The following is a 25,475-nucleotide window of genomic DNA, read 5'->3' as shown; positions in this document are numbered from 1 at the left end:
CCTAAACTGTAAATAATTTATGATAAATTTCATGAAATTTTTTAGCCGTAATATTCTATAGAAAAGTTTTTTTTATAAGATCATTAATTTATTTATTATATAAAAAAAATTTATTTTTATTTTTATTTTTTTCGCAGTAAAATAAAGTATTTTTGTAAATCATTTTTCGTAATTTTGATTTTGGGAAATTGTCATGTCGAGGCAATATCATGTCGGGAAAAGTTCTTTCGGGAAAATGTTCATTCAGGATTTGTCTTGTCGGGAAATTGTTGTCGGGAAAACGGTTACGTCGGGAAAGGTTACATGGGAAAGGTTACATGGGAAAGGTTAAATGGGAAAGGTTACGTCGGGAAATCGTTCCGTAACCAATTATAGATTGTGAATATAGGAATTTTTCAGCAGCAGTATTATTAATTTTGGCCAATGAAGGGAGAGTCTTATAAGGAGAATCAAAAGTAAAGAAAAAATTATCATATTTGAAACATAAGCTTTGAACAGAATGAGTATTAGGAGTTAGTATTGGTATATAATAATGTTTAAAAAGTACATACGTACGACACACATACATGTCTTAAAATTTTAAAGTAATCAATGTTAAAACAGTCCTAGTTCCATTATAAAGTGGCCAATACTGATTTTAACATGTGACTTTTATTTATTATACGGATCATATGAAAAATATTAAAATAATTGTCACCCACCCGCTTTCCCATTTTTACTAAGTACTCGTATTTTTTTGGCGTGTGAAATCTTATTTGCCACAATTATTTGTCACATACTACTTCGCCACCAGTTAACAGCAAAAGTCACGCGATAGTAATTGACAGTTTGACGAACCAAATAAAGTTATTGTCACATGATGTTGACGATTTAAAATTGATAAAACAAACTTACCGGTAGTCGGTAGAATATAGTTTAAAGTGACACATTGTAGTGCTTACGTTAATAATAAATGGCACAGTTTTTATTCGAAGTTGCAATCTGATTGGTTATATTTTTTTAACCATTTATCATATCCATCAATTTCGCATTGATTATCTATCGACGTAACACTATATCTTATATTCATTGTAGACTTACCGTTTATGAATGTCATTTGTTAAGAAAAACGTGTTACTAACAAAAAAAAAAAATTTGCAAATTTGCATATTGTCACACGTCAACTTTCATTTTTATTCTTCTGTAACCAATTTTATTTTTTATTATTTTTTCGTTATCAAATACTGATTTCTGTTCAAAATTTTATATTCAATGAAGAAAACAGGTAGTAATGGAAATAATAAAAAATAATTTTAAAGGAAATAATTTCAAAAATCGGTTTACCAGTGGAAATAAAAAAATTGATGATTTTATTCAAAGAGAGAATGATAGGCGGATGGTTAAGTTTGAATGGATATCATACAATCAATTTATTGATATTGAAGAAACGGACGTACAAGGTTTTGTTACGGCAATATGGAAAGATAGCTCATTAGAGTTTTATGAAGATTTTGGAATGTATATAAGAGATTTAAATAAAAAAGTTGTTTTAAAAATTTTTAATAACTCTAATAACTCTCAAAATATTTCTTATGAATTTTTAAACAAGGTATGTGGTATTTATGACTTTTTTTTTAAATTTTACTTACTAAATATATTTTGTGTTTATATGTTTAGGTAAAATCATATTTAACAACAGAGGATGAGTTTATTACAAATTCATTATATTATGATGGTAATGATAATTATAATTATTGTTATGGAATGTCTCAAAATCCAGATACAAAAGATTATATTTTAGTTTTTCATGAAAAATATCTTGAAACATGTTGTAAGAACTGTGGTGAGAATTACTCAGATGTAATATATGAGTGGTGTAAGCCATGTCAAATTAGTTTTTTGAAAAATAATTTTACAAATTGGACTAGTACTAGTGGAAATAAGCAAATTGATGATTTTATTCAAAAAAAACAACTGCAAATTGAAAACCAATAGAATATAATATTTGAATGGATACCATACAATCAGTTTACTAGCATTCAAGAGATAGGAAATATTGGTGCTATAGCAATATGGAAAAATGGTCCATTATATTATAAACCATATTTAAATAAATATGAAAGAAAATTGATAAATGAAAATGTTAGTTTAAAATATTTATCCAATATATTAGATATCCTTGATGAATTTTTAGATAAGGTATGAAGTCCATTTATAATCTTGAATTTAAAATATTTTATTAATATATATATATATATTATATTATTATAGGTTAAATCAAAAGATATTGCCAGTTATGGAATGTCTCAAAATCCATATACAAAGGATTATATCCTGGTTTCCCATAAAGAATATTTTGAAATATATTGTTTAAAATGTGATGAAGAATATATAAATATAAAATATAAATGGTGTAAACCATGTCAAATTGATTTTTTGAAAAATAATTTTATAAACTGGACCAGTGGTAATAAACAAATCGATAATTTTATTCAAGAAAAGCAATTACAAATTTATAATCCATCAGAAATGGTATTTGAATGGATACCATACAATCAGCTTACTGGCATTCAAGAAATAGAAAATATTGGTACTATAGCAATATGGAAGAATGGTCCATTATATTATAATTCAAATTTAAATAAATATGAAAGAAAATTGGAAAATGAAAATGTTAGTTTATCTGATATATTAGATATCCTTGAAGTTTTAGATAAGGTATGAAGTCCATTTATAATCTTTAATTTAAACCATTTTTATTAATATAATATATATTGAATTGTTATAGGTTAAATCAAAAGATATTGTCAGTTATGGAATGTCTCAAAATCCAGATACAAAGGATTATATTTTGGTTTCTTATAAAGGATATTTTGAAAAATATTGTTTAAAATGTGATGAAAAATATACAAATATGAAATATAAATGGTGTAGACCATGTCAAATTGATTACTTGAAAAGTAATTTTATAGACTGGACTAAAATTAAACAAATTGAAGCTTTTATTGATTTTCTTCAAAAAGAGCAATTCAAATGGATACCATATGAACAGTTTAGTGATATCAAAGAAATAGGAAATATTGGCGCCACAGCAATATGGAAAAATAAGCCATTAATATATGACTTCTTAATAGGCCAACAAAGATCAGTTGCTTTAAGATATTTGTATAATTTGCAATATATATCTGATGAGTTTTTAAGTATGGTATGAAGTTATTTATGAATTTAAGTTATATAAACATTTCCTTTTATACTATATACTAATAAATGAAATATATATTATATCATAGATTAAATCAAAAGATATTACCAGTTATGGTGTGTCTCAAAATCCAGATACAAAAGATTATATTTTAGTTTTTCATGAAAAATATCTTGAAAAATTTTGTAAGGATTGCGGGGAGAATTATCCAGATGAAATAAATAAATGGTGTAAATCATGTCAAATTGATTTTTTGGAATGTAATTTTGCAAGTTGGACCAGTGGAGATAAGCAAATTGATTGTTTTATTCAAGAAAAGCGATCACAAATTGATAGTCCATTAGATATAGTATTTGAATGGATATCATACAATCAGTTTAGTGATATTAGAGAAAGAGAAAATGGGTTTGCTGCAGCGGTATGGAAGGATGGTCCATTAAAATTTGATAGATGTTCAAAAAAATATGTAAGGAATTTAAACAGAAATGTTGCTTTAAAATACCTATATGACTTTCAATATATTACTGATGAATTTTTAAACAAGGTATATAAATGTTTATAAATTTAATTTTGCTTATTAAATATATTAACGTTATGGTATAATTACTATAATAGGTGAACTCATATTTAACTAGTTATGGAATATCTCAAAATTCAGATACAAAAGATTATATTTTGGTTTTTCATGAAAAAATGTTTGAAAATTCTTATGAATATTTAAATAAATATTTAGAAAAGTGTTTAGAAGAACATTTTGAAAAATATTGTGTAAAATGTGGTAAAGAATATACAAGTGAAGTATATAAATGGTGTAAATTATGTATGATAAATTGTAAGAATATAAGAATTGTTAACGTCATTAAAATTAATTCTAAAATTAAGTGGATACCATATAATCAATTAAGTGATATCAAAGAAATAGGAAAAGGTGGTTTTGCTACAGTATATTCAGCAATATGGAATAATAGGAAAGTTGCTTTAAAATGTTTACATAATTCTCAAAATTTCATTTATGAATTTCTAAATGAGGTATGAATATAAAATATTTTTATGATCTGATTATTTTTTAATCATTGTAATAATTTATATATACTTATTTTAATAGGTTGAAGTTTATTTAGCATATACAAATCAGAAATTTAGTAATATTCTTAAAATATATGGGATGTCTCAAAATTCAGATACAGAAGAATTTATTATAGTTCTTGAATATGCAGAAGGTGGAAACTTTAATGATTATTTATATAGAAATTACAAAAGTTTTAATTGGTCAAATAAATTACAAATATTAATGAATATTATTAAAGGTCTTAAAGAAATTCATCAAAAGCAGATGATCCATCGTGACTTTCACACGAAGAATATATTGTTTAAGCATATAGAATATATCAATATATGTATTTCAGATATGGGATTATGTGGAGAAGTTGGTAATATTGATGAAACAAAAATTTATGGAGTTGTAGCTCCTGAAGTATTAAGAGGAAAACTTTATACTCAAGCAGCAGATATATATAGTTTTGGAATGATTATGTATTTTGTAGCAACTGGAAGTCAACCTTTTGCCAATCGTGCTCACGATAAACTTTTAGCTTTAGATATTTGTAATGGAATTAGACCTGAAATAAATGAACCAAGAGCACCAAAATGCTATATCGACTTAATGAAAAAGTGTTGGGATTCAAATCCAAATAATAGACCAAATGCTGTTAAGATAGAAAGATTTATTTGGTTATTTCATTATTCACTTACATTAAGCGCATCAGAGTTTAAATTTTTTATGAAAATTGAAAAAGAGCAACATTATGAAATTGAAAAACAATTTAAAGAAGCAGAAGAATATAGTAAAGAAAATCCTCTATTTATTGAAGATATCCAATCAACTACACATCCACAAGCTATATATACATCTCGATTACTTAATCATTTCACAAAAGATCTTCCTTCAGAGTGTTTAGATTGCGAAATCTGATGTAAGTTAATTTGAGTTTTTGCAATTATTGATTATTATATTATTAACGTCCCTGTAAAAATAGTCGATCCGTTTTTTATATTCCATCTTTTTTCCGTAAAAGGCTCATATTTCCGGAATTAATAACTTTATATCATGGAATTTATCGAATTATTTATATTTTCCGTGAATAGATCCATGAAGGCTCATTTTTACGGAGTTTTTACAGAAATAACGGATAAAATTTTTTATAGGACGTATGTGGAATTGATTACATAATATGTTTAGTTTACCTATGTAAAATTTCTTGTACCTGGTATAATATTCAATATAACTTATACTTGATTTGAAATCAAAGACAAGAGGCAAAACTAGTCAGATATTTTATAACAATCTAAATTAAGTTCCTCCAGGAATATTATACAGTATATCGTCTCGTCATTTTTTTTTAATTTTTGATTTATTTATTTCGTTATATTTTATTTATTTACATATACTGTATTATATATCAATTATATATATTTATTTGTTATTATCTTATTTAATAAATATAAATTTATTGTTTGTAAATACTTTCTTTGTTCACTAAAAATTTTGTGGATCATGTTAATATAATTTAATTCACAATAAATAGATTCCAGTACTTCATATTTTTAAATATGAAGCCACTTATTGTATAAATTTTACAATTTGTATAATCAAAAAATTAAAAATACTAAAATTTGGTCAATATCAATCCAATAGACATATACTTACCACCATTTGAATCGGTCTCAATGAGATGAATTCAGAGAACTAAAATCGTGAAAATCTAATCACTGGATCAAAAAATATCGTAAGTAATATCTTAACTTTTACAGAGCAATCACAAGATAAACATCGATCCTATAAAATTAAATTATTATCACTCAATGATACGAATCTTATTTAATCCAAAATTATAAAAATCCAATCACCGGACCCAAAATATCCTTAGTATATAATTTTAAATTTTAAATTTTGTGAAACTTTTGTAAACTCGCAAAACTACATAATGCTACGTTTACATAAAACTTATCCTTGCGCACCTTATTAAACTTTCTGTCAAAAAGTCTATCAATAGGTTATCTCATAGTAATTATTGCAAATGAAGAAGAATTTATTAATATAAAATTTATTTAAACTAATAAAGACATAATGAATTTGTTTAGCTTAAATTTTTTGTTATTGCTATATTAACAAAGTTAAAAATTGGTTCTCATATCCCGCCCGCGTCTATTATAACCGAAATTTTTTTTTTATGATAACCAATAAAATGCTTCACATTTAAATCACATGAGTTTAAATCACATGAATGTACCAGCGTAAAATTTGAACTTTATTTATTTAAACTATATTTTAAATTTATAAACTTATATTTAAATGTTTAACATACATACTGCGTTGCTAAACACGAAATTAAAAGAAACTGTCTTTTTCAAGCATAAACGTTCAACTACTATAGTAAGAAATAATCTTTATATGTAAACGGTATGTTCAATTGAAGAAAGTATATGTTGACGCGTTTTAAATTTCTCATTCTATTAGAGGCACAGTCAAAAATGAAACCCAAATAATCATTTAATTTATAATATAATAGTACATGCAAGAATTAAAAGATGTATGTTTGCTTTATAAATTCATGTTTAAAAATGAGTATTTTTTGGACAAACATTTCTATAATTTATATATTTAAAAATGATTCTCATGCCAAACCCATATTATATTTATTAAATTGTTCGAATTAACTTGATATATAAATAAATACACAATACAATCTTTTTTTAATTTATATAAAGGTTTGCTTGACGATATCATTTCAATTCTCAAATTTTTATTGGCTTAAGATTTTTTTATTTAGAAATTAAAATCCGCGCGTCCACATCAAATTAAAGCAAATTTTGATATGAGAGCCAAATTTTTACTAACTTTATATTCCTTATATATATATAAATTTTTTCACTTTGAAAAGTGGCCAGATAATTTTGATCACTATCTGCACACTATATAAAGTTATTGCTGTTATAAACACATGTTTAGCCAAAAGTGGATATTAACATGTGTAAAGTTTTTACAAAATAATTGTACTTATTATTGTTCAGTCGATTTAAGAGACATCCAATATTGAAAACGTTATCAGTAACATTAATTCCTATTGGTCACCGCAGTATTCCTAATGACGGATGGAGATATCAGACTTCGACTGATATCTCTTTTCCCCATCCAATAATTATTTATTATAAAATTATGTAAATTCATATTAATAACATGAATATTCTAATAGTTTATTTCTTTTTCATTAACTTTGTGTATTATATTTTTTATAAAAAAGTTATTCACATCAAAACTAATAAAGCCTTCTATTTATCTTGAGATAAATTATTAAATTAAAAATAAAATTAGCAAAACACTGTATATAGGATACATAAATGATTATCTTCCAGTTAAATTACCAATATTAGTTGAAGAATGCAAACAAGAGACTTTAAAAGTAAATATTAAGTGGGTCATATAAAAAATTTTCTGGGAAAAATGATCATTTTTTAGTTTTCATTCCAAAAAAACTAAAATTTTGTGATAGTGAATTTTTTACTAATTAGAGGGACGTGCAATACATTTTAGTCAACATTGTGGTAATACTTGCATAAATAAAGTACGAGAAGCCTTAGATGATCAACAAACTAATATTATGGTGTCATGATCACAATTAGGTTTAACCATTCGATATCTTAGAAACTGAAGAAAAAAGGCAGCGACAAATAAATGAAAGATGAAGTTTTAAAGGAAAAAAAGGATAAGGAAAGAGAAGTCGGCATGTACAAAAAGTGTAATGGTGTATAAAGAAAAGAAAACTAAATACATGCTAACTGTTAATAAAGAGGTAAATAAATAAAAGTAATATCAGATATATATATAAATGTAAAAAGTATAGCTATCATTACTGTAAGAAATAAATCTTCATACAGCGTGATCATGTGAAATATAAATTTATGCAATCTATATCACGCGTAATAAACAACTACAGTCAACCCTCGATACAACGAACCCTCCGGGTTTCACCTATAAGATTATAGCGAAGGACTTAAAGAATTTAATTGGCTGATTCGTAATATTCATTTATTTTATTTATTATTTATTTTATTTCTTAAAAAGTGGTTATCGGGATCAATCCCAAAAATAACCGTATGTGCAACAAAAAAAAATACAAAGAAGGTTCTATGTAGATAGAAAATCGATATTCATCCCAGCGGCAGGACCTCATCCTTCGATAGTAACTATTTTAACAGTAAAACTATCGCTACTGAGAAAATTAACGCACTAAAAAAAGGGACCACAACCCTAAAAAAAAAAAATTTATTAAGATCCGTATTTTGCTTTCGGCCAAAGGCCGCTACTTGTCAATACTGTTAGAAGTGGAATGGTTCACACTATTCTAAATTGTTTGAAATTTTGAATGATGTAGTAAAAAAAATTAATAAACTACATGTGTAAAATTAATATGACTCTAAAATTATTCCCAACTATGGTAAGTACTAATCCCCCATCTGAAGAGTCATCATGTTCAAAGAGATCGGTCGAGGGACAGGGTTTTTTCTCTGCATGTTCGAACCTGTGTGAATTCAGGTTATAGTTGTCGTTAACGTTTCGTTTGTATGGACGCGTTTCGAGAGTTTTGGTGTCGTCCGAGGTGATACCTTTGTAACGGTAATGTGCTTGGTTTGGTTCTATAACTGAGAAGTAGTCTATTTTAAAATTAAATTCCGACTCAAGTTCGGCGATTTTGAAGAATTTTTATTTTTGTACGACGTTGGGAAAACGAAGTCACTAGTTTGTTGGTATAGTTTTGGAATTGTGTGAGGTCACGTGTCATATCGACGTGTTCATCTTTTTCTGACTTCTCAAGAAGTTCTTGTTTGTGTTTTACATCTGCATCGTAGCAACGTTTGAGTCTTTTTAATTCATCGAATCATTTTTTGCTGCCTGGTTCTAAAAGAATTTGCTTTCTGCATCTTCGTTGTATATAAAGGACTGTTCGGTACAAATGGTTTTAAATCATCCGGAATGTCTATATCTTGAGGAGTAGTAGCGACAGCCGACAGGAGTGATAGACGGATGTTGAAGAGGGATTTGATCGTAAGTCGAGACCGAGGTATTCCCATCGGTCGGGTATTGATATCTATAGGTGGATTAAGTCTCATCGTTCGATTAAATAACGTCGTAGGGAGTAAAAATTGTTAGGATTTATCAAATTTGTGATATCTTAAATGTTTAATCGATTTATTAATTAATAACGTGTGATTTAAAAATAAAAATCGATGTTTTTTGGTCACGGCCAATTTGTATTCCATGTCCATATGGATCGGATCGGTGATTTGTTTATGAGTAGAATGGAAGACGCGATCACAGCGTCGTTTGAAACGAGCATGTTGTTTCTTTGCGGTACGATTATTTAGACTATACTTTTGACGAAAATTGTCAAACCGTTTTCGATAAATATATCTTTTGTCGTGATTGATGAAGAATTGACGGTTATTAGCTTGATAACGGACCGTATATTCAATGCCGATTGCCGAGACGACGAGAGTAAACATTTTTGCCAGGTTGTGTAACTCATCTTTGACAAAGTAGATTAGCGTGTGATACTTTGTCGTTGTTTTGTATTATAGCCGTAATAGATATATTTGGTTTTTTGAAGTTTTTGAAAACGTGGTTCGCGAAAGGTTTTTTTGATAATGGACGCAAGCGCGTCGGTCATGTGACATGATGATAGGACTAGGTGTAAAGGAGGTCTGGAGTGAGTCGGTAACGTTTGTATGTGAAGTTAAAAAATGTTTTTGATATTCTATTATTTTTTTAACTGAGACGTTTTTCGTGAGTTAATGATGGAAACGCGTTCCAGTAATTTACTTCTAATCATGTCGAAATATTTTTGTTGAATTTGTCGTGGTAACACTTTTTGAAAAGAAAAATATGTGAGAGCATTTTACTGATTTGGTATTTTATGTTTGAAGATTGCTCATGGTAATATTATAACAGGGTATTTGATTGGTTAAATGTCACGTGTTAGGAAAATACGTTATAAAGAGGGTTAACTGTAATTTTTTGATATTATCTATCAGCATCAAAGAATTGTTCTTGAGCTTTAGCTACTTTTCTTTTCTAATAAATTCAACTAAGATAAGCTAAGGAGGCACTTGGCAAAGATATTTACTAGTTTTTTATTAAATCATTAAATTTAATGTTAACTTTTGAATTCTTTTTTTTTAATGATTATAAGCTTTTTACTTTTTGATATATCATTACAAATACAAGTAAAATTTATTTTTTTCAAGGTAGTGCAATTTGTAGTTTATTCGTTTATCAAGATACAGTAGTTGTACAAAAATCTTATATCAAATGCAACTAAACCGATTCTAAAAATTGTTCCCATTCCCTACCATCACCATCATATTCTACATATTCTCTGAAGTAGCTTCGCAACAATATGATATCCCATACTCTGTAGCTTCAAGTTAACTTTTAAAATTAATACGTTTGATTTTTTAATTTATGACTAATAAAAAGATATTATTAATTTTTTTTTTCGTCTTAAAAATAATTTTTATATTTTATATTAAAGAAATAATTTTTTTTTCATCTTAAAAATAATTTTTTTATTCGTTTATTACATTTATTGACGCGTAAATCCGACAAAAATCTTTTATCGCATATAAAGCTTATGTTTGTCATATTTTCTACGTTATTTTACGACGTAATGTATGACAGTATGAACTAAATTTCTTATCAATCAAATTAACCAATTGTAAGCTAAGCTATAACCGATGAATCTTTATTTTTTAAAGAAGCTTAATTCTAGTCTTAGATTTCTAATGTCATATTTTCATTGTTTTAATAATAACCAATATTTGGTATAAAATGACAAATTAATTTAAAAATGTTGTTTGAAAAAAAAACAAAGAAATCCTTTGTACTTACACGGTGCCTTTCAATGATTGGATGTATTATTTACCATATGGGAGCTTATGAAGATCATATTATGAAAGATTGTATATACTTGATTTTTTTAACTCGGTATTTCTTTTTTTGTTTTCCGTTTTTTGTTTATAAGAAGTTTCCTTTATTAAACAAAAACAATAAATTTTTCTTATTCAAATGAATGTTTCTTTGTTCATATATTATAATGTTTAATGTCTATCATCAAAATTTCAGGATGATTTGAAATTCAAGAAAAACATTTGACGAATTTATTCATCATCACATGAAATATATTTTCCAATAATAAATAATATAATATAAAAAAAAGAAAGAAAATTTTTTTCTTTTTAGCCATACGGCCCATACATAGCAACAATGTAACATAAAATTTATATCAATTTTAAAATTTTATTTCCGTTAAGTTCCGTTAAGTTCCGTAATCTCATCTTTTTTTTGCAAGTTTTTTTTTTAACTTGTTTGTTTTAATATTTAATATTTAATATTTATTTATTTATGTCATGTTATGTTATTTGTTACGTTATCTGTTTTTTTGATATGAGCTATAGAATTATTTTTATTAAATGTTATTTATATATTATTGGGTTAAAGTTTTTAATAAAAAGCTTTAGTAAATCTTTGAATTTTTTTTATCACTTTTACTGTGTTTATGATCTTCACCTTAAAAACCTACGCATGGTAATTTTTAAATAACAAGGGAACAATTTTTTATGAAGACTATTCGTAAATCGTAATTTTCAACGAAGATGAAACGTAAAAAAGAATTTTGGAATTTTGAAAATCTGGTTCTTCTTTTGAGTTCATTCCAAAAAATAAAATTATTGTAAATCTAATGAAAGAAAATAATTGTGGTATATTTAGTTTTAGTGTATAAATTTTATATTTAACTGATGTAATGTTTAGTATTACATAGTTCATTTATTTTATTTTATTTATAATTTTTTTTTTATCAAATGTGGGATTATATTTTTATTATTATTTGGTTAGTATAGTGGGAAACTAAAATAGGAAAGTGTGGTAAACATTATTAATTATAAAAAGGAGGCTTATTCGACCAAGTGGGGAGCAATTTGAATTATCCTATTTTACCCATTATTTTATTTTCGATTCTTTTAACCTTTTTCTTATGATGAAAAAGACTAGTAATTATATTATTAGTTTATAGGACGTACTAATAGGGAGAAATTATCGCAATTTGATTTTTGGGATTAGAAAATAGTTTTAGATCAAGCATTGTTATTTGAATTTAATATGATACTAATATTTTATTATTGAATAAAGCATTATTTTGTTAACGCTCAAGATGGCAACATGGGCTTGAACGTTACAACATTAAAATTCACGTGATTTATACCCACAATAGCGTCTCCATACAAATGTACTAATCAAAATTAAGGAAATATACATAATTTTAGTTATTTTACTTATTTAAAATATACGTTTTTATCATATAAACTTTGTATATAGTGCAAATCTTCTTTTTTATCATATGACTTCGATACTATTTTCTTTATTACTTTATTAACGAGTTGGTTAAAGAATTTTATTTCGTATTAAATTTATTCAGCATTATTAATTGGCTTTGTAGCAATAATCAATTGTAATTTATCTATAACTGAAATTAAAAAAAAAATTATAATTTTTTCAGCAGCATTATTAATTTTGGCTAATGAAGGAAGTGTTTTATAAGGAGAATCAAAAGTAATAGAAAAAATTAATCATATTGAAACATAAGCTTGAACAGAATGAGTATTAGGAGGTGGATTGTGCTAGTATTGATATATAATAATGTTTAAAAATATAAATACTGAATGCATACGACACATAATTTAAATTCTAAGAAATCGGCCTTTGCGAAATTTACTGATCTTCGTTCTTGTACAGCGCAGTTGTGATATCTCTGCTCAAATCTAAGCTTTTACCTGTCAAACAAAAGCATATCACCGCCCAACTTCCATACATGTCTTAAAATTTTAGAGTAAAACATGTTGAATTTCTGGTAAATTTGTCTAATATAAAATTGATAATATAAAGTAAATAAATAATTTAAAATGTATTATTTATATTAAAAATTAATGTAATACTATATATAATATTCCCCCAAAAATATGCACTTTTACTAGAAAATTTACATATAATCTTAAAAAAATTTGTAAACTTTTTTAACTGCGACCTAATTTGGACTTATAAAAACTGACATATAGGTCCAGTGACTGGACTTATATTCCTAGTTCCAATCAAAAATACCAAAGTGGCCAATACTGATTTATCATGTACTTTTACTTATGACCTTTATTATAAATATTCGGGTCATATGAAAAATAATTGCCAGTCACGTCACCCTCTGCTTTGGGACTTAAAATTTTTTGGTGTGTGAAATCCTATTTGCCACCAATTATTTGAACTACCCCAGTTGCACCGACAAAAAATTTAATGCAGGGCTGGCGTTACAGCATTATACATGAACACGTGAAAATAAACAGTGACGAATAAGTTTTTAACTACTCGAAAAAAACTAAGTCCCTCAGATAAATAAACAGTGAAACTCGGATGAGGGTGTGACGATGTGATAAATTAAAAATATGTCACGTGATCACTAAATTTGGTCGGTGCGACTGGACTAGTTAATTATTTGCCACATACTTCGCCACCAATATACCACTGTTAATACAATTCCACCCTGTAAAAAATCTGATCCGTGCTTTTATTTTTTCATGTTTTTTCCGTGAATGTATTATTTTAATGGAATTTATAGCCTTAAATCGTGGAAATTTTCATCTCGCTAACACGGATATCCATGAATGTATCATTTTCACAGAATTTTTACGGAAGACACGGAGAAACAATGGAAATATTCGGATAAAAATTTCTATAGGGCCAGCCAAAAGTCACGCGATAGTAGTTTTTTCTGTGGTGATGCTAAGTAACGATCCAATAAAGTTATTGTCACATGATGTTGACGATCTAAAATTGTAAAACAAACTTTATAGTTCAAAGTCGACACATTATAGTACTTATGTTAAAAATGTCACAGTTTTTATTTAAAGTTGCATTCTGGTTTATATTTTAGCCATTTGCCATCATATCCATCAATTTCGCATTGATTATCTATCGACGTATATCGATTACATCAGGAGATTATATGAGGCGTAAAGTTGTCAAATATGTAATCCCTGAAAATTTATACTCCATAAAAATCTATAAATATACAATTTTGCATAATTTACACTTAAAAAATGGTTATTTGATAAGGCGTACTTAAAAAGTTTCATAAAAGTTTCATAAATTCTACGCAAGTAGGTAGTTTCAGCAATCTACGCTTTAGAAATTTGCATAAATACATGATTTTGCATGACTCACACATGAAAATGTGGCTTAATAAATTTGTATCTAAAAAAATTGTGTAAAATTTACATAAATTGGTAGCTTCAGTATTATACACTTTAAAAATTCGATAAATACATGAATTTAAATAAACTGCGCATCAAATTACAGGCTAAAATATTTTAAAAAGTTTGTATCTGAAAAAAGTTGAGTAAAATTTACACAATAATATTTTCATGCCTAAAAATTTTATACAAATTGGTATTTTATAATCTACAAAAAAAAAATTATATAAATGCATTTTATTCTAAGATAAATAATATGAAATAATACTAATTAAAAAAGAACAAATAGTGTAGTGGTCGACTTAATATATTGATAGTTTATCTTGAGGTATTCAGTTCGATTCTTAGTGTAAGTAAAAAAAAAAAATAATAATAAAATGTGGAAAAATATCGGGAAAATATATAGGAAAAAATTAAGAGGATAATTTGATAATCTTAATTACATTATTTTTTACTATTAAAAAACTACGTCGTTTTTAAAAATACACTATTTTATACTATTGAAATTTCTCTAAATTTTTCACACTCGTATATCATCGCGAGTGGTGTAGATTTGCGTAGTTTTTTCACACGTGTATTATTTTGTAGATCTACGCTTATTTTATCCTCCTGGTGTACAGACTACAGACTTGCCGTTTATGAATCATGAAATGCATGCAAAGAAATTTGCAGTACAACATACAAATGCCTTAATCATATTTATTTATATACTCAATAAAGAATACGTGTTACTAATAAAAAAAAAATTCGCCAATTTGCATATCTTCTTTCTTATCGTTATTTTTTTTTTGTTCGTTATCAAATATATAATCAATGGAGGAAAAAAATGACAAAGATATAAAAAAATATTTGAAAGATAATTATATCTTAAGGAAAGTTGTATTTGAATGGATACCATATAATCAGTTTAACGTCATTAAAAAAATAGGAAATGGAGTCGCTACAGCAATATGGAAGGATGGCCCATTATATTATAATGTATGTTTAAAAAGATATAAAAGGGATTCAAATAAAAAAGTTGCTTTAAAATTTATTAATAACTCACAAGATGTTTCTAATGAGTTTTTAAACAAGGTATGAGGCTTGTATTTTTTTAACTTTTACTCATTAAATTTAATTATTTTTTTTAAAAAGTATTTTATGTTTTAATAGGTAAATTTATATTTAACAACATCAGGGAGTAGTCCTTTTAAACTTTTAGCAAATAATATCGAATATGGAATGTCTCAAAATCCAAATACAGAAGATTACATTTTGGTTTTAAACGAAAAATATTTTGAAAAATATTGTGATAAATGTGGTGAAGAATATACAAATAAACACTATAAATGGTGTAAACCATGCCAAATTGATTTTTTGAAAAGTAATTTTACTGACTGGATTAGTAGAATTGAACAAATTGAAGTTTTTATTGCTTTTATTAAAAAAGAGCAATTTAAATGGATACCATATGATCAGTTAAGTTATATTAAAGAAATAGAAAATATTGGTGCTACAGCAATATTGAATTGGAAAAGTGATGATACAGATGGTTCATTTAAAGCATATGACTCAAATATGTACTTGCAAAGAAGATTAAATGAAAAAGTCGCCTTAAAATATTTATATAATTTACAATATATTTCTGATATGTTTTTAGATAAGGTATGAATTTTATTTGTAAATTCAAATTCAAATTCAAATATTCATATTAAAATATAAAATATATTATATTATTATAGGCTAATGGATTAAAAAATATTACTAGTTATGGAATAACTCAAAACCCAAATACAAAAGATTATGTTTTGGTTTTTCATAAAGAATATTTTGAGAAATATTGTATAAAATGTGGTGAAAAATATAAAGCTGAAATAGATGGAATATATAAATGGTGTAATCCATGTCAGATTGGTTTTTTGGAAAGTAATTTTACAAATTGGACCAGTGGAAATAAGCAAATTGATTATTTTATTCAAAGAAAGCAATCACTAATTAAAAACCCATGGGATACAATATTTGAATGGATACCATACAATCAGTTTAATGCCATAAAAAAAATAGAAAATAGAATTGCTACAGCAATATGGAAGGATGGTCCATTAGAAAGTAATATAGACTTAAAAAAATATAGAAGGAATTCAAATAAAAATGTTGTTTTAAAATCTTTTAATAATTCACAAAATGTTTCTGATGAATTTTTAAACAAAGTAAATAGATTTTTTTATAATTTTTTATTAGGGAGTAGTTCTTTTAAACTAGCACATAATATTGGACATGGAATGTCCCAAAATCCATATACAAAAGATTATATTTTAGTTTTTAATGAAGATTATCTTGAAAAATATCATAAAGAATATTGTAAAAAATGTGGCGAAACATATACAGTTGAAATATACAAATGGTGTAAATCATGTCAAATTGATTTTTTGAAAAATAATTTTATAAATTGGACCAGTGGAAATAAACAAATTGATGATTTTATTAAAAAAAAACAGTTGCAAATTAAAAGATCGTGGAATATAATATTTGAATGGATACCATATAATCAGTTTACTGGCATTAAAGAAATAGAAAATATTGGTGCTATAGCAATATGGAAGAGTGGTCCATTATGTTATAACTCAAATTCAAATATGTATGAAAGAAATTTGGTAAATGAAAATGTTACTTTAAAATATTTGCATAATGAAATACCAGATATCCCTAATGAATTTTTAGACAAGGTATGAAGTTTATTTATAAACTTGAATTTAAAATATCTTTATTAATATAATATTTATATTATAATATCCTTATAGATCAAATCAAAAGGTATTATCAGTTATGGAATGTCTCAAAATCCAGATACAAAAGATTATATTTTAGTTTCTAATGAAAAATACTTTGAAAAGTATTATAAAACATATTGTAAAAAATGTGGCGAAAAATATGCAGTTGAAATATATAAATGGTGTAAATCATGTCATGTTTATTATTTGAAAAGTAATTCTACAGATTGGACGAGTAAAATTAAACAAATTGAAACTTTTATTGCTTTGATTCAAGAAAAGCAATTTAAATGGATACCATATAATCAGTTAGGTTATATTAAAGAAATAGAAAATATTGGTACTACAGCAACATGGATGAATGGAAATGATTTATTTGAATCATATGAAAGAGTTGTTGCTTTAAAATATTTACATAATTTACAATATATTTCTGATGAATTTTTGAGTAGGGTACGAATTAATTAAATTTAAGTTCTATGAACATTTCCTTTTATATTATATACTAATAAAGATGATATATATTATAACATTATAGGTTAAATCAGAAGATATTTGTTTAGGAATTTCTCAAAGTCCAGATACAAAAAATTTTATTTTTGTATTTTATGAAAAATATTTTGAAAATTATTGTGATAGTTGTTGTAATAAATATACTAATGAAAATTATAAATGGTGTAAGTCATGTCAAATTAATTATTTGAAAAGTAAATTTACAAACTGGACCAGTGGAGATAAGAAAATTGATGAATTCATTCAAAAAAAGCAATTGCAAATTAATAGCCCACAGGATTTAATGTTTGAATGGATACCATACAATCAGTTTAGTAACATTAAAAAAAGAAAAAATGGATTTGCTACAGTAGTATGGAAAGATGGACCATTAAAGTTTGATGAATGCTCAAAGAAATATGAGAGAAATTTAAATAGAAACGTTGCTTTAAAATATTTGTATGGCTCCCAAAATATTACCGATGAATTTTTAATCAAAGTATGTTAAAAGTTGATAAGTTTAATTTTTAATTATTCTTTTATGTATATTAATGTTGTATAATCACTACTGTAATAGGTGAAATCGTATTTAATGGAAGATATTAGTTATGGAATATCTCAAAATTCAGATACAAAAGATTATATTTTGGTTTTTAATGAAAAATATCTTGAAACATGTTGTAAAAACTGTGGTGAGAATTATACAGCTAAAATATACAAATGGTGTAAACCATGTCAAATTGATTACTTGAAAAGTAATTTTGTAGATTGGACTAGTAAAATTAAACAAATTGAAGCTTTTATTTATATTCTTCAAGAAGATCAATTCGAATGGATACCATATGATCAGTTTAGTGATATTAAAGAAATAGGGAATATTGGTGCCACAGCAATATGGAAGAATAGGCCATTAACATATGGCTTCTTAATAGGTCAACAAAGATCAGTTGCTTTAAGATATTTGTATAATTTGCAATATATATCTGATGAGTTTTTAAGTATGGTATGAAGTTATTTATGAATTTAAGTTATATAATCATTTCATTTTATACTATACTATACTAATAAATGAAATATATATTATATTATAGATTAAATCAAAAGATATTACCAGTTATGGAATGTCTCAAAATCCAGAAACAAAAGATTATATTTTGATTTTTCATGAAGATTATCTTGAAAAATTTTGTAAAGATTGTGGCGAGAATTATTTAGATGAAATAAATAAATGGTGTAAATCATGTAAAATTGATTTTTTGAAAAGTAATTTTATAAGTTGGACTAGCGAAAATAAACAAATTGATGATTTTATTCAAAAAGAGCAATTTCGAATTGAAAAACCATGGGATATAATATTTGAATGGATACCATACAATCAATTTACTGATATTAAAGAAATAGAAAATATTGGTGCTATAGCAACATGGAAGAATGGTCCGAAATATTATAATTCAAATTTAAATAAATATGAAAGATATTTAATAAATGTTACTTTAAAATATCCATATTATAATATACTAGATATTCTTGATGAATTTTTAGACAAGGTATGAACTTTATTTATAATTTGAATTTAAAACATTTTTATTAATATAATAAATATATATTATATATATAGATGAAATCAAAAGATATTATCAGGTATGGAATGTCTCAACATCCAGATACAAAGGATTATATTTTAGTTTTTCATGAAAAATATCTTGAAAAATTTTGTAAGGGCTGCGGTAAGAATTATTCAGATGAAATAAATAAATGGTGTAAATCATGTCAAATTGATTTTTTGAAAAGTAATTTTACAAGTTGGACCAGTAGAAATAAGCAAATTGATAATTTTATTCAAAAAGAGCAACTGCAAATTGAAAACCCATGGAATATAATATTTGAATGGATACCATACAATCAGTTTACTGGCATTCAAGAAATAGAAAATATTGGTGCTATAGCAATATGGAAAAATGGTCCATTATATTATAATTCAAATTCAAATAAATTTGAAAGAAATTTAATGAATGAAAATGTTATTTTAAAATATTTATATAATACTATACTAGTAAATATCCTTGATGAATTTTTAGACAAGGTATGAAGTATAATTTGAATTTAAAATATTTTTATTGATTGCATTATTAATCACTTGTTTAAAGTATTAATACAATAATATTATAATATTATAGATTAAATCAAAAGATATTATCGGTTATGGAATGTCTCAAAATCCGGATACAAAGGATTATGTTTTGGTTTTTCATGAAAAATATCTTGAAAAATTTTGTAAGTATTGTGGAGAGAATTATTCAGATGAAACACATAAATGGTGTAAACCATGTCAAATTGGTTTTTTGAAAAATAATTTTACAAATTGGACTAGTGGAAATAAGCAAATTGATGATTTTATTCAAAAAGAGCAATTACAAATTAATAACCTATGGAATGTAATATTTGAATGGATACCATACAATCATTTTACTGGAATTAAAGAAATAAAAAATATTGGTGCTATAGCAATATGGAATGATGGTCTATTAAAATATAATTCAAAATCAAATAAATATGAAAGAAATTCAGTAAATGAGAATGTTACTTTAAAATATTTACATAATATACCAGGTATCCTTGATGGATTTTTAGACAAGGTATGAAGTTTCTTTATAATTTGAATTTAAATTTTTTATTAATATGATATATATTATAATGTTATAGATTAAATTAAAAGATACTCTCAGTTATGGAATGTCTCAAAATCCAGATACAAAAGATTATATTTTAATTTCTCATAAGGAATATTTTGAAAAATATTGTGAAAATTGTGATGAAAAATATACAGATGAAATATGTAAATGGTGTAAATTATGCCAAATTGATTGTTTAAAAAGTAATTTTACAATTTGGACCAGTGGAGATAAGCAAATTGATTGTTTTATTCAAGAAAAGCGATTACAAATTGATAGTCCATTAGATATAGTATTTGAATGGATATCATACAATCAATTTAGTGAAATTATTGAAAGAGAAAATGGGTTTGCTGCAGCATTATGGAAGGATGGTCCATTGAAATTTGATAAATGTTCAAAGAAATATGTAAGGAATTCAAACAGAAATATTGCTTTAAAATACCTATATGGCTTTCAATATATTACCGATGAATTTTTAAACAAGGTATATAAATGTTTTCAAATTTAATTTGCTTATTAAATATATTAACGTTGTGGTATAATTACTATAATAGGTGAACTCATATTTAATGGAAGATATTAGTTATGGAATATCTCAAAATTCAGATACAAAAGATTATATTTTGGTTTTTCATGAAAAAATGTTTGAAAATTCTTTTGTATATTTAGATGAATTAGAAAATTGTTTGGAAGAACATTTCAAAAAATGCTGTGTAAAATGTGGCAAAGAACATACAAATGAAGTATATAAATGGTGTAAATCATGTATAATAAATTGTAAGAATTTAAGAATCATTGGTATAATTAAAAATAGTTCTAAAATTAAGTGGATATCATATAATCAATTCAGTGATATCAAAGAAATAGGAAAAGGTGGTTTTGCTACAGTATATTCAGCGATATGGAATAATAGGAAAGTTGCTTTAAAATGTTTACATAATTCTCAAAATTTCATTTATGAATTTTTAAATGAGGTATGAATATAAATATATTATATAATCTGATTATTTTAAATGTGATAATTTACGTATACTACTTATTTAATAGGTCGAAGCTTATTTAGCATATACAAATCAGAAATTTAGTAATATTCTTAAAATATATGGAATATCTCAAAATTCAGATACAGAAGAATTTATTATAGTTCTTGAATATGCAGAAGGTGGAAACTTTAATGATTATTTATATAGAAATTACAAAACTTTTAATTGGTCAAATAAAATACAAATATTAATGAATATTATTAGAGGTCTTAAAGAAATTCATCAAAAACAGATGGTCCATTGTGACTTTCACACGAAGAATATATTGTTTAAGCATATAGAATATATCAATATATGTATTTCTGATATGGGATTATGTAGAGAAGTTGGTAATATTGATGAAACAAAAATTTATGGAGTTATGCCTTATGTAGCTCCTGAAGTATTAAGAGGAAAACCTTATACTCAAGCAGCAGATATATATAGTTTTGGAATGATTATGTATTTCATAGCAATTGGAAGACAACCTTTTGCTGATCGTGCGCACGATAAACTTTTAGCTTTAGATATTTGTAATGAAATTAGACCTGAAATAAATGAACAAAGAGCACCAAATTGCTATATTGACTTAATGAAAAAGTGTTGGGATTCAAATCCAAATAATAGACCAAATGCTGTTAAGATAGAAGAGTTTATTTGGTTATTTCATTATTCACTTACATTAAGCGCATCAGAGTTTAAATTTTTTATGAAAATTGAAAAAGAACAACAGCATTATGAGATTGAAAAACAATTTAAAGAAGCAGAAGAATATAGTAAAGATAATCCCCTATTTATTAAAGATATCCAATCAACCACACATCCACAAGCTATTTATACATCTCGATTACTTAATCACTTTACAAAAGATCTTCTTTCAGAGTGTTTAGATTGCGAAATCTAATGACTCATAAAGCTAGGTTAAATAATTTTTATACATAGTTTATTAAAAGTTATTGATATTAACGTACACGGTATTGATTACGCACAAATATTGGCCGAACCTACGTAGAGGAGCAATGTAAGAAAATATACTTGTACCTGGTATAGTTTGTAATTTTGATTGTTATGTGTCTATTAGGACTAGAACTAAGGATTTTATTTAGTTCGTCTTTTATTTTTTTTTTAAAATTTAAATTAAAATTTATTTGGAAATATTTCTTTTTGATTTCGTATATTATTTATTATGTTATATTTATTATTTACTATACCATCTTATTTTAGTAAATGGTATTTTATTTCTTATTTTAAATTTGAAGTTATAGCAGTTATATTCTTCGCAATAAATAGTTTGTTCAACACCAATTATAGAGTAGTATGTAATTTTACATAATAAATTGGTCTGTAATTGAACAGGATTTTAAATATATATAGTACAATATATTATGCTTCATATGTATAGTGTATAAAGTTAATATATTAACTCTGTTGTAACAAAACTCAATAGTTAAAAAAAGAACTTTCAACTTAGGTATTATGTTTTTAGCAATTACATCACAGATATTAACCAGCGTTAAGAAACGGCGGTGGCTTGTAGTATAGCTATTTTTGAAACATCTGGTGCCTTGGAAATGGCACTAGCCGAGTACGTGATAGAACTTTCTTTTAAACGTCTAGAGACTCTGCAGGATTAAATCTAAAGGTAAATATATCAAAGTTTTTTAAAGTTGAATACAAATGAAGTACATTCTTAATGATAAATTGATAATCATTAATATATAAATATTATCCCAATAATTCTGATTTTACAAGGCTGTATTTACAAATCTGTTATCCGATAGTTTAATCAAAAAAAAAATATTTTTTTTTTACCTCGTTATTATTTTTATTTTTATTTACGTTACATCGAATAAAAATTCTACACAAGGAAAACTTTTTTGGAAATCTCAAGAATTTTAGAATTTCGTTATTTTAATTAAACTTTAATTACCATTTCAAATTACGTGAGGTTTATCGCCGTTTTCGAATTACTGTGATCAGGTGATGTCGATCATTTATAATTAAAAAATACTGAAAACACTGAAAATAACCGAAAACAACCTAAAAATAAGCCAAAACACATGCAAATATTCCTTGTAAAATTTTCTAAATAATTATTGGTCAATTTTTTATAAAACTGGTCATTTACTTAATATAGTAATTAGTAAGTAGATTATATAATACTTACGCGAAAAAGAAGTTGAAGTAATTTTTCGCGTTTAGAGTTATTTAAATGGCGGAAAATTTAACTTGCAATTACCTTCCCGGTATTTGTTATATATGTCAAAAGTGTTTGCGTTGTTTCAAACTTCCACAAGAAAATCCGTGCAAGTGTCAGAAAGATAAAATATCAAGAGTTAAAAAACCACTGCATGGACAACAAATATATCAACGTGCTTATACTACAAACCAAATTTTTCCAAAACTCAATAATTTTTTACTAGATATAAATACTAAATTTGGTTACAATAATAATTTTGAAAAAAACTTTTCCTATACTACTTGCAGTGCTTGTAATAGTAAACTTCAACGATTAAAAACTAGTGATAAAAAATCTCAACTAAAAAGTAACAAAAAAAGCAATAGGAGAGCTCAGATAAACAATGAAGAAATCATTTCAATAGATGATTTGCCAACAGAAAATAGTAAAAGAAAAGTGGGAAGTTATAATAATAAGAAAGAAAACGAAAAAGACAATGATAATGAAATAGAAGATGAAGGAGACGATGATAAAGATTTTAATAATAAAGATGATGATTATTATGACAAAGATAGTGATGTTAATGATGAAAACTATGAAGAAGACGATGATAATGGAGATTATGATGAAGAAAGTGATAATGACAATAAAAAATATGAAGAAGTTGATATTATTGAGGAAATAAAAATACAATTAGTTGTAAAAAATAATAATATAAAAATCCCTACAGCAAAAACTCTAACTATTCGGCCTGCTAGTTATAAAAATTTTACAGAAAAAATAAATTTAGCAACTAAAAAAATTCTAGAAAAAGAAACAAAATCAAAATACAGTTATACTATTTCGTATAAAGCTGTAAATGCATGTAGACCATCAAATACACTTGAAGATAAATTGGATTTTCAGGAATTTATTAGTGAATATCAAAAGGTAACATTAACTGGGAAAAAAATGTCAGTGATAGTGGTAGTAATTGTGAAGAATAACGTGACAGAAAAAAAAAATAGGAAACATAAAAAGGTAAAGTATTTTATGTATAATGCGAGATAATAGGCAAAAATATTTAACATTTATAATTTTTTAGCATTCTGATGATAATATTAGATCATCTTCTGAAGAAATTGAAATACAAACCAAAAAGAAAAAGAAATCTCGTTCACTAAGAGAAGATGATTTATCAAAAGAGGAGAAAAGAAGATCCGAAGTCATTGCTGATTTGGTTGAAATGTATAAATGTGATTTACATTCTACTCCATGTTTTATTCAAGATGGTCGGCATTTGCAGCTTAATCCTTCTAGATTACAACTTTGGGCTCGTGAAATTGTATGTAAAGTATGCTTTTTTATAAATTCAAATGAAAAATGATACCTACTAATTATTAATTTTGTTTAGATAAACAAAGGAACAACCTATGATATTCCTCCATCTTATCCAGTATTTGATATGAAATCAAGTGTATTTATCAATAAAAATAATTCTGCAACGCAAATGCAAAATAGTCAAACATCCAATACGCCTACTCCTATTTTTATTCAATTACCAAGTCAAGTTTATCAAAATCTGACAAATACTCATTTGGAATTACCTTCATCAAGCAAATTACCATCAATTGGTGAGTTTCTTAATAACTTAGACCTGAAATATAATTGTAATAATATATATGCTAAATTTGAAGATGCATTTCTTGAAGAAGAAATTACAGTTAATGCTATAAAAGATTTAACAGATGAGCAATTGCAAAAGTTAGGCGTGGTGAAAATTGGATGGCAAAAAAATATTAAACAAGCAGCGCAACAATATTGACTTAATGTATTTTGATTATC

At 25.5% G+C, this 25,475-nt stretch overlaps 4 protein-coding genes across 4 annotated transcripts; 3 read left to right on the top strand and 1 right to left on the bottom strand.

The window, feature by feature from the left end:
* Window positions 1-1,270: 1,270 nt before the first annotated feature.
* On the top strand, window positions 1,271-5,153 carry OCT59_015269 (uncharacterized protein; the record flags this gene model as incomplete). The annotated part of the gene is made up of 9 exons (XM_066139911.1): window positions 1,271-1,588; window positions 1,657-1,839; window positions 1,975-2,178; window positions 2,251-2,697; window positions 2,768-3,184; window positions 3,270-3,725; window positions 3,797-3,979; window positions 4,064-4,210; window positions 4,287-5,153. The coding sequence occupies 9 exons, from the start codon at window positions 1,271-1,273 to the stop codon at window positions 5,151-5,153; spliced, it is 3,222 nt and encodes a 1,073-aa protein (XP_066002740.1).
* Window positions 5,154-9,109: 3,956 nt separating this feature from the next.
* Window positions 9,110-9,349, bottom strand: OCT59_015268 (uncharacterized protein; the record flags this gene model as incomplete). The annotated part of the gene is made up of 1 exon (XM_066139910.1): window positions 9,110-9,349. The coding sequence occupies one exon, from the start codon at window positions 9,347-9,349 to the stop codon at window positions 9,110-9,112; it is 240 nt and encodes a 79-aa protein (XP_066002739.1).
* Window positions 9,350-15,346: 5,997 nt separating this feature from the next.
* On the top strand, window positions 15,347-22,376 carry OCT59_015267 (uncharacterized protein; the record flags this gene model as incomplete). Its single annotated transcript, XM_066139909.1, has 15 exons — window positions 15,347-15,607; window positions 15,686-16,177; window positions 16,255-16,438; window positions 16,577-17,238; window positions 17,314-17,736; window positions 17,822-17,960; window positions 18,147-18,274; window positions 18,353-18,778; window positions 18,867-19,322; window positions 19,394-19,502; window positions 19,623-19,858; window positions 19,953-20,411; window positions 20,479-20,934; window positions 21,005-21,424; window positions 21,498-22,376. The coding sequence occupies 15 exons, from the start codon at window positions 15,347-15,349 to the stop codon at window positions 22,374-22,376; spliced, it is 5,730 nt and encodes a 1,909-aa protein (XP_066002738.1).
* Window positions 22,377-23,684: 1,308 nt separating this feature from the next.
* On the top strand, window positions 23,685-25,455 carry OCT59_015266 (uncharacterized protein; the record flags this gene model as incomplete). The annotated part of the gene is made up of 3 exons (XM_066139908.1): window positions 23,685-24,581; window positions 24,736-24,975; window positions 25,045-25,455. The coding sequence occupies 3 exons, from the start codon at window positions 23,685-23,687 to the stop codon at window positions 25,453-25,455; spliced, it is 1,548 nt and encodes a 515-aa protein (XP_066002737.1).
* Between the last annotated feature and the right edge of the window lie 20 nt (window positions 25,456-25,475).

Source organism: Rhizophagus irregularis, chromosome 23 (genome assembly GCF_026210795.1).
Source record: "Rhizophagus irregularis chromosome 23, complete sequence".
Lineage (NCBI taxonomy): Eukaryota > Fungi > Glomeromycota > Glomeromycetes > Glomerales > Glomeraceae > Rhizophagus > Rhizophagus irregularis.
This window is presented reverse-complemented; position numbering and strand designations above follow the sequence as displayed.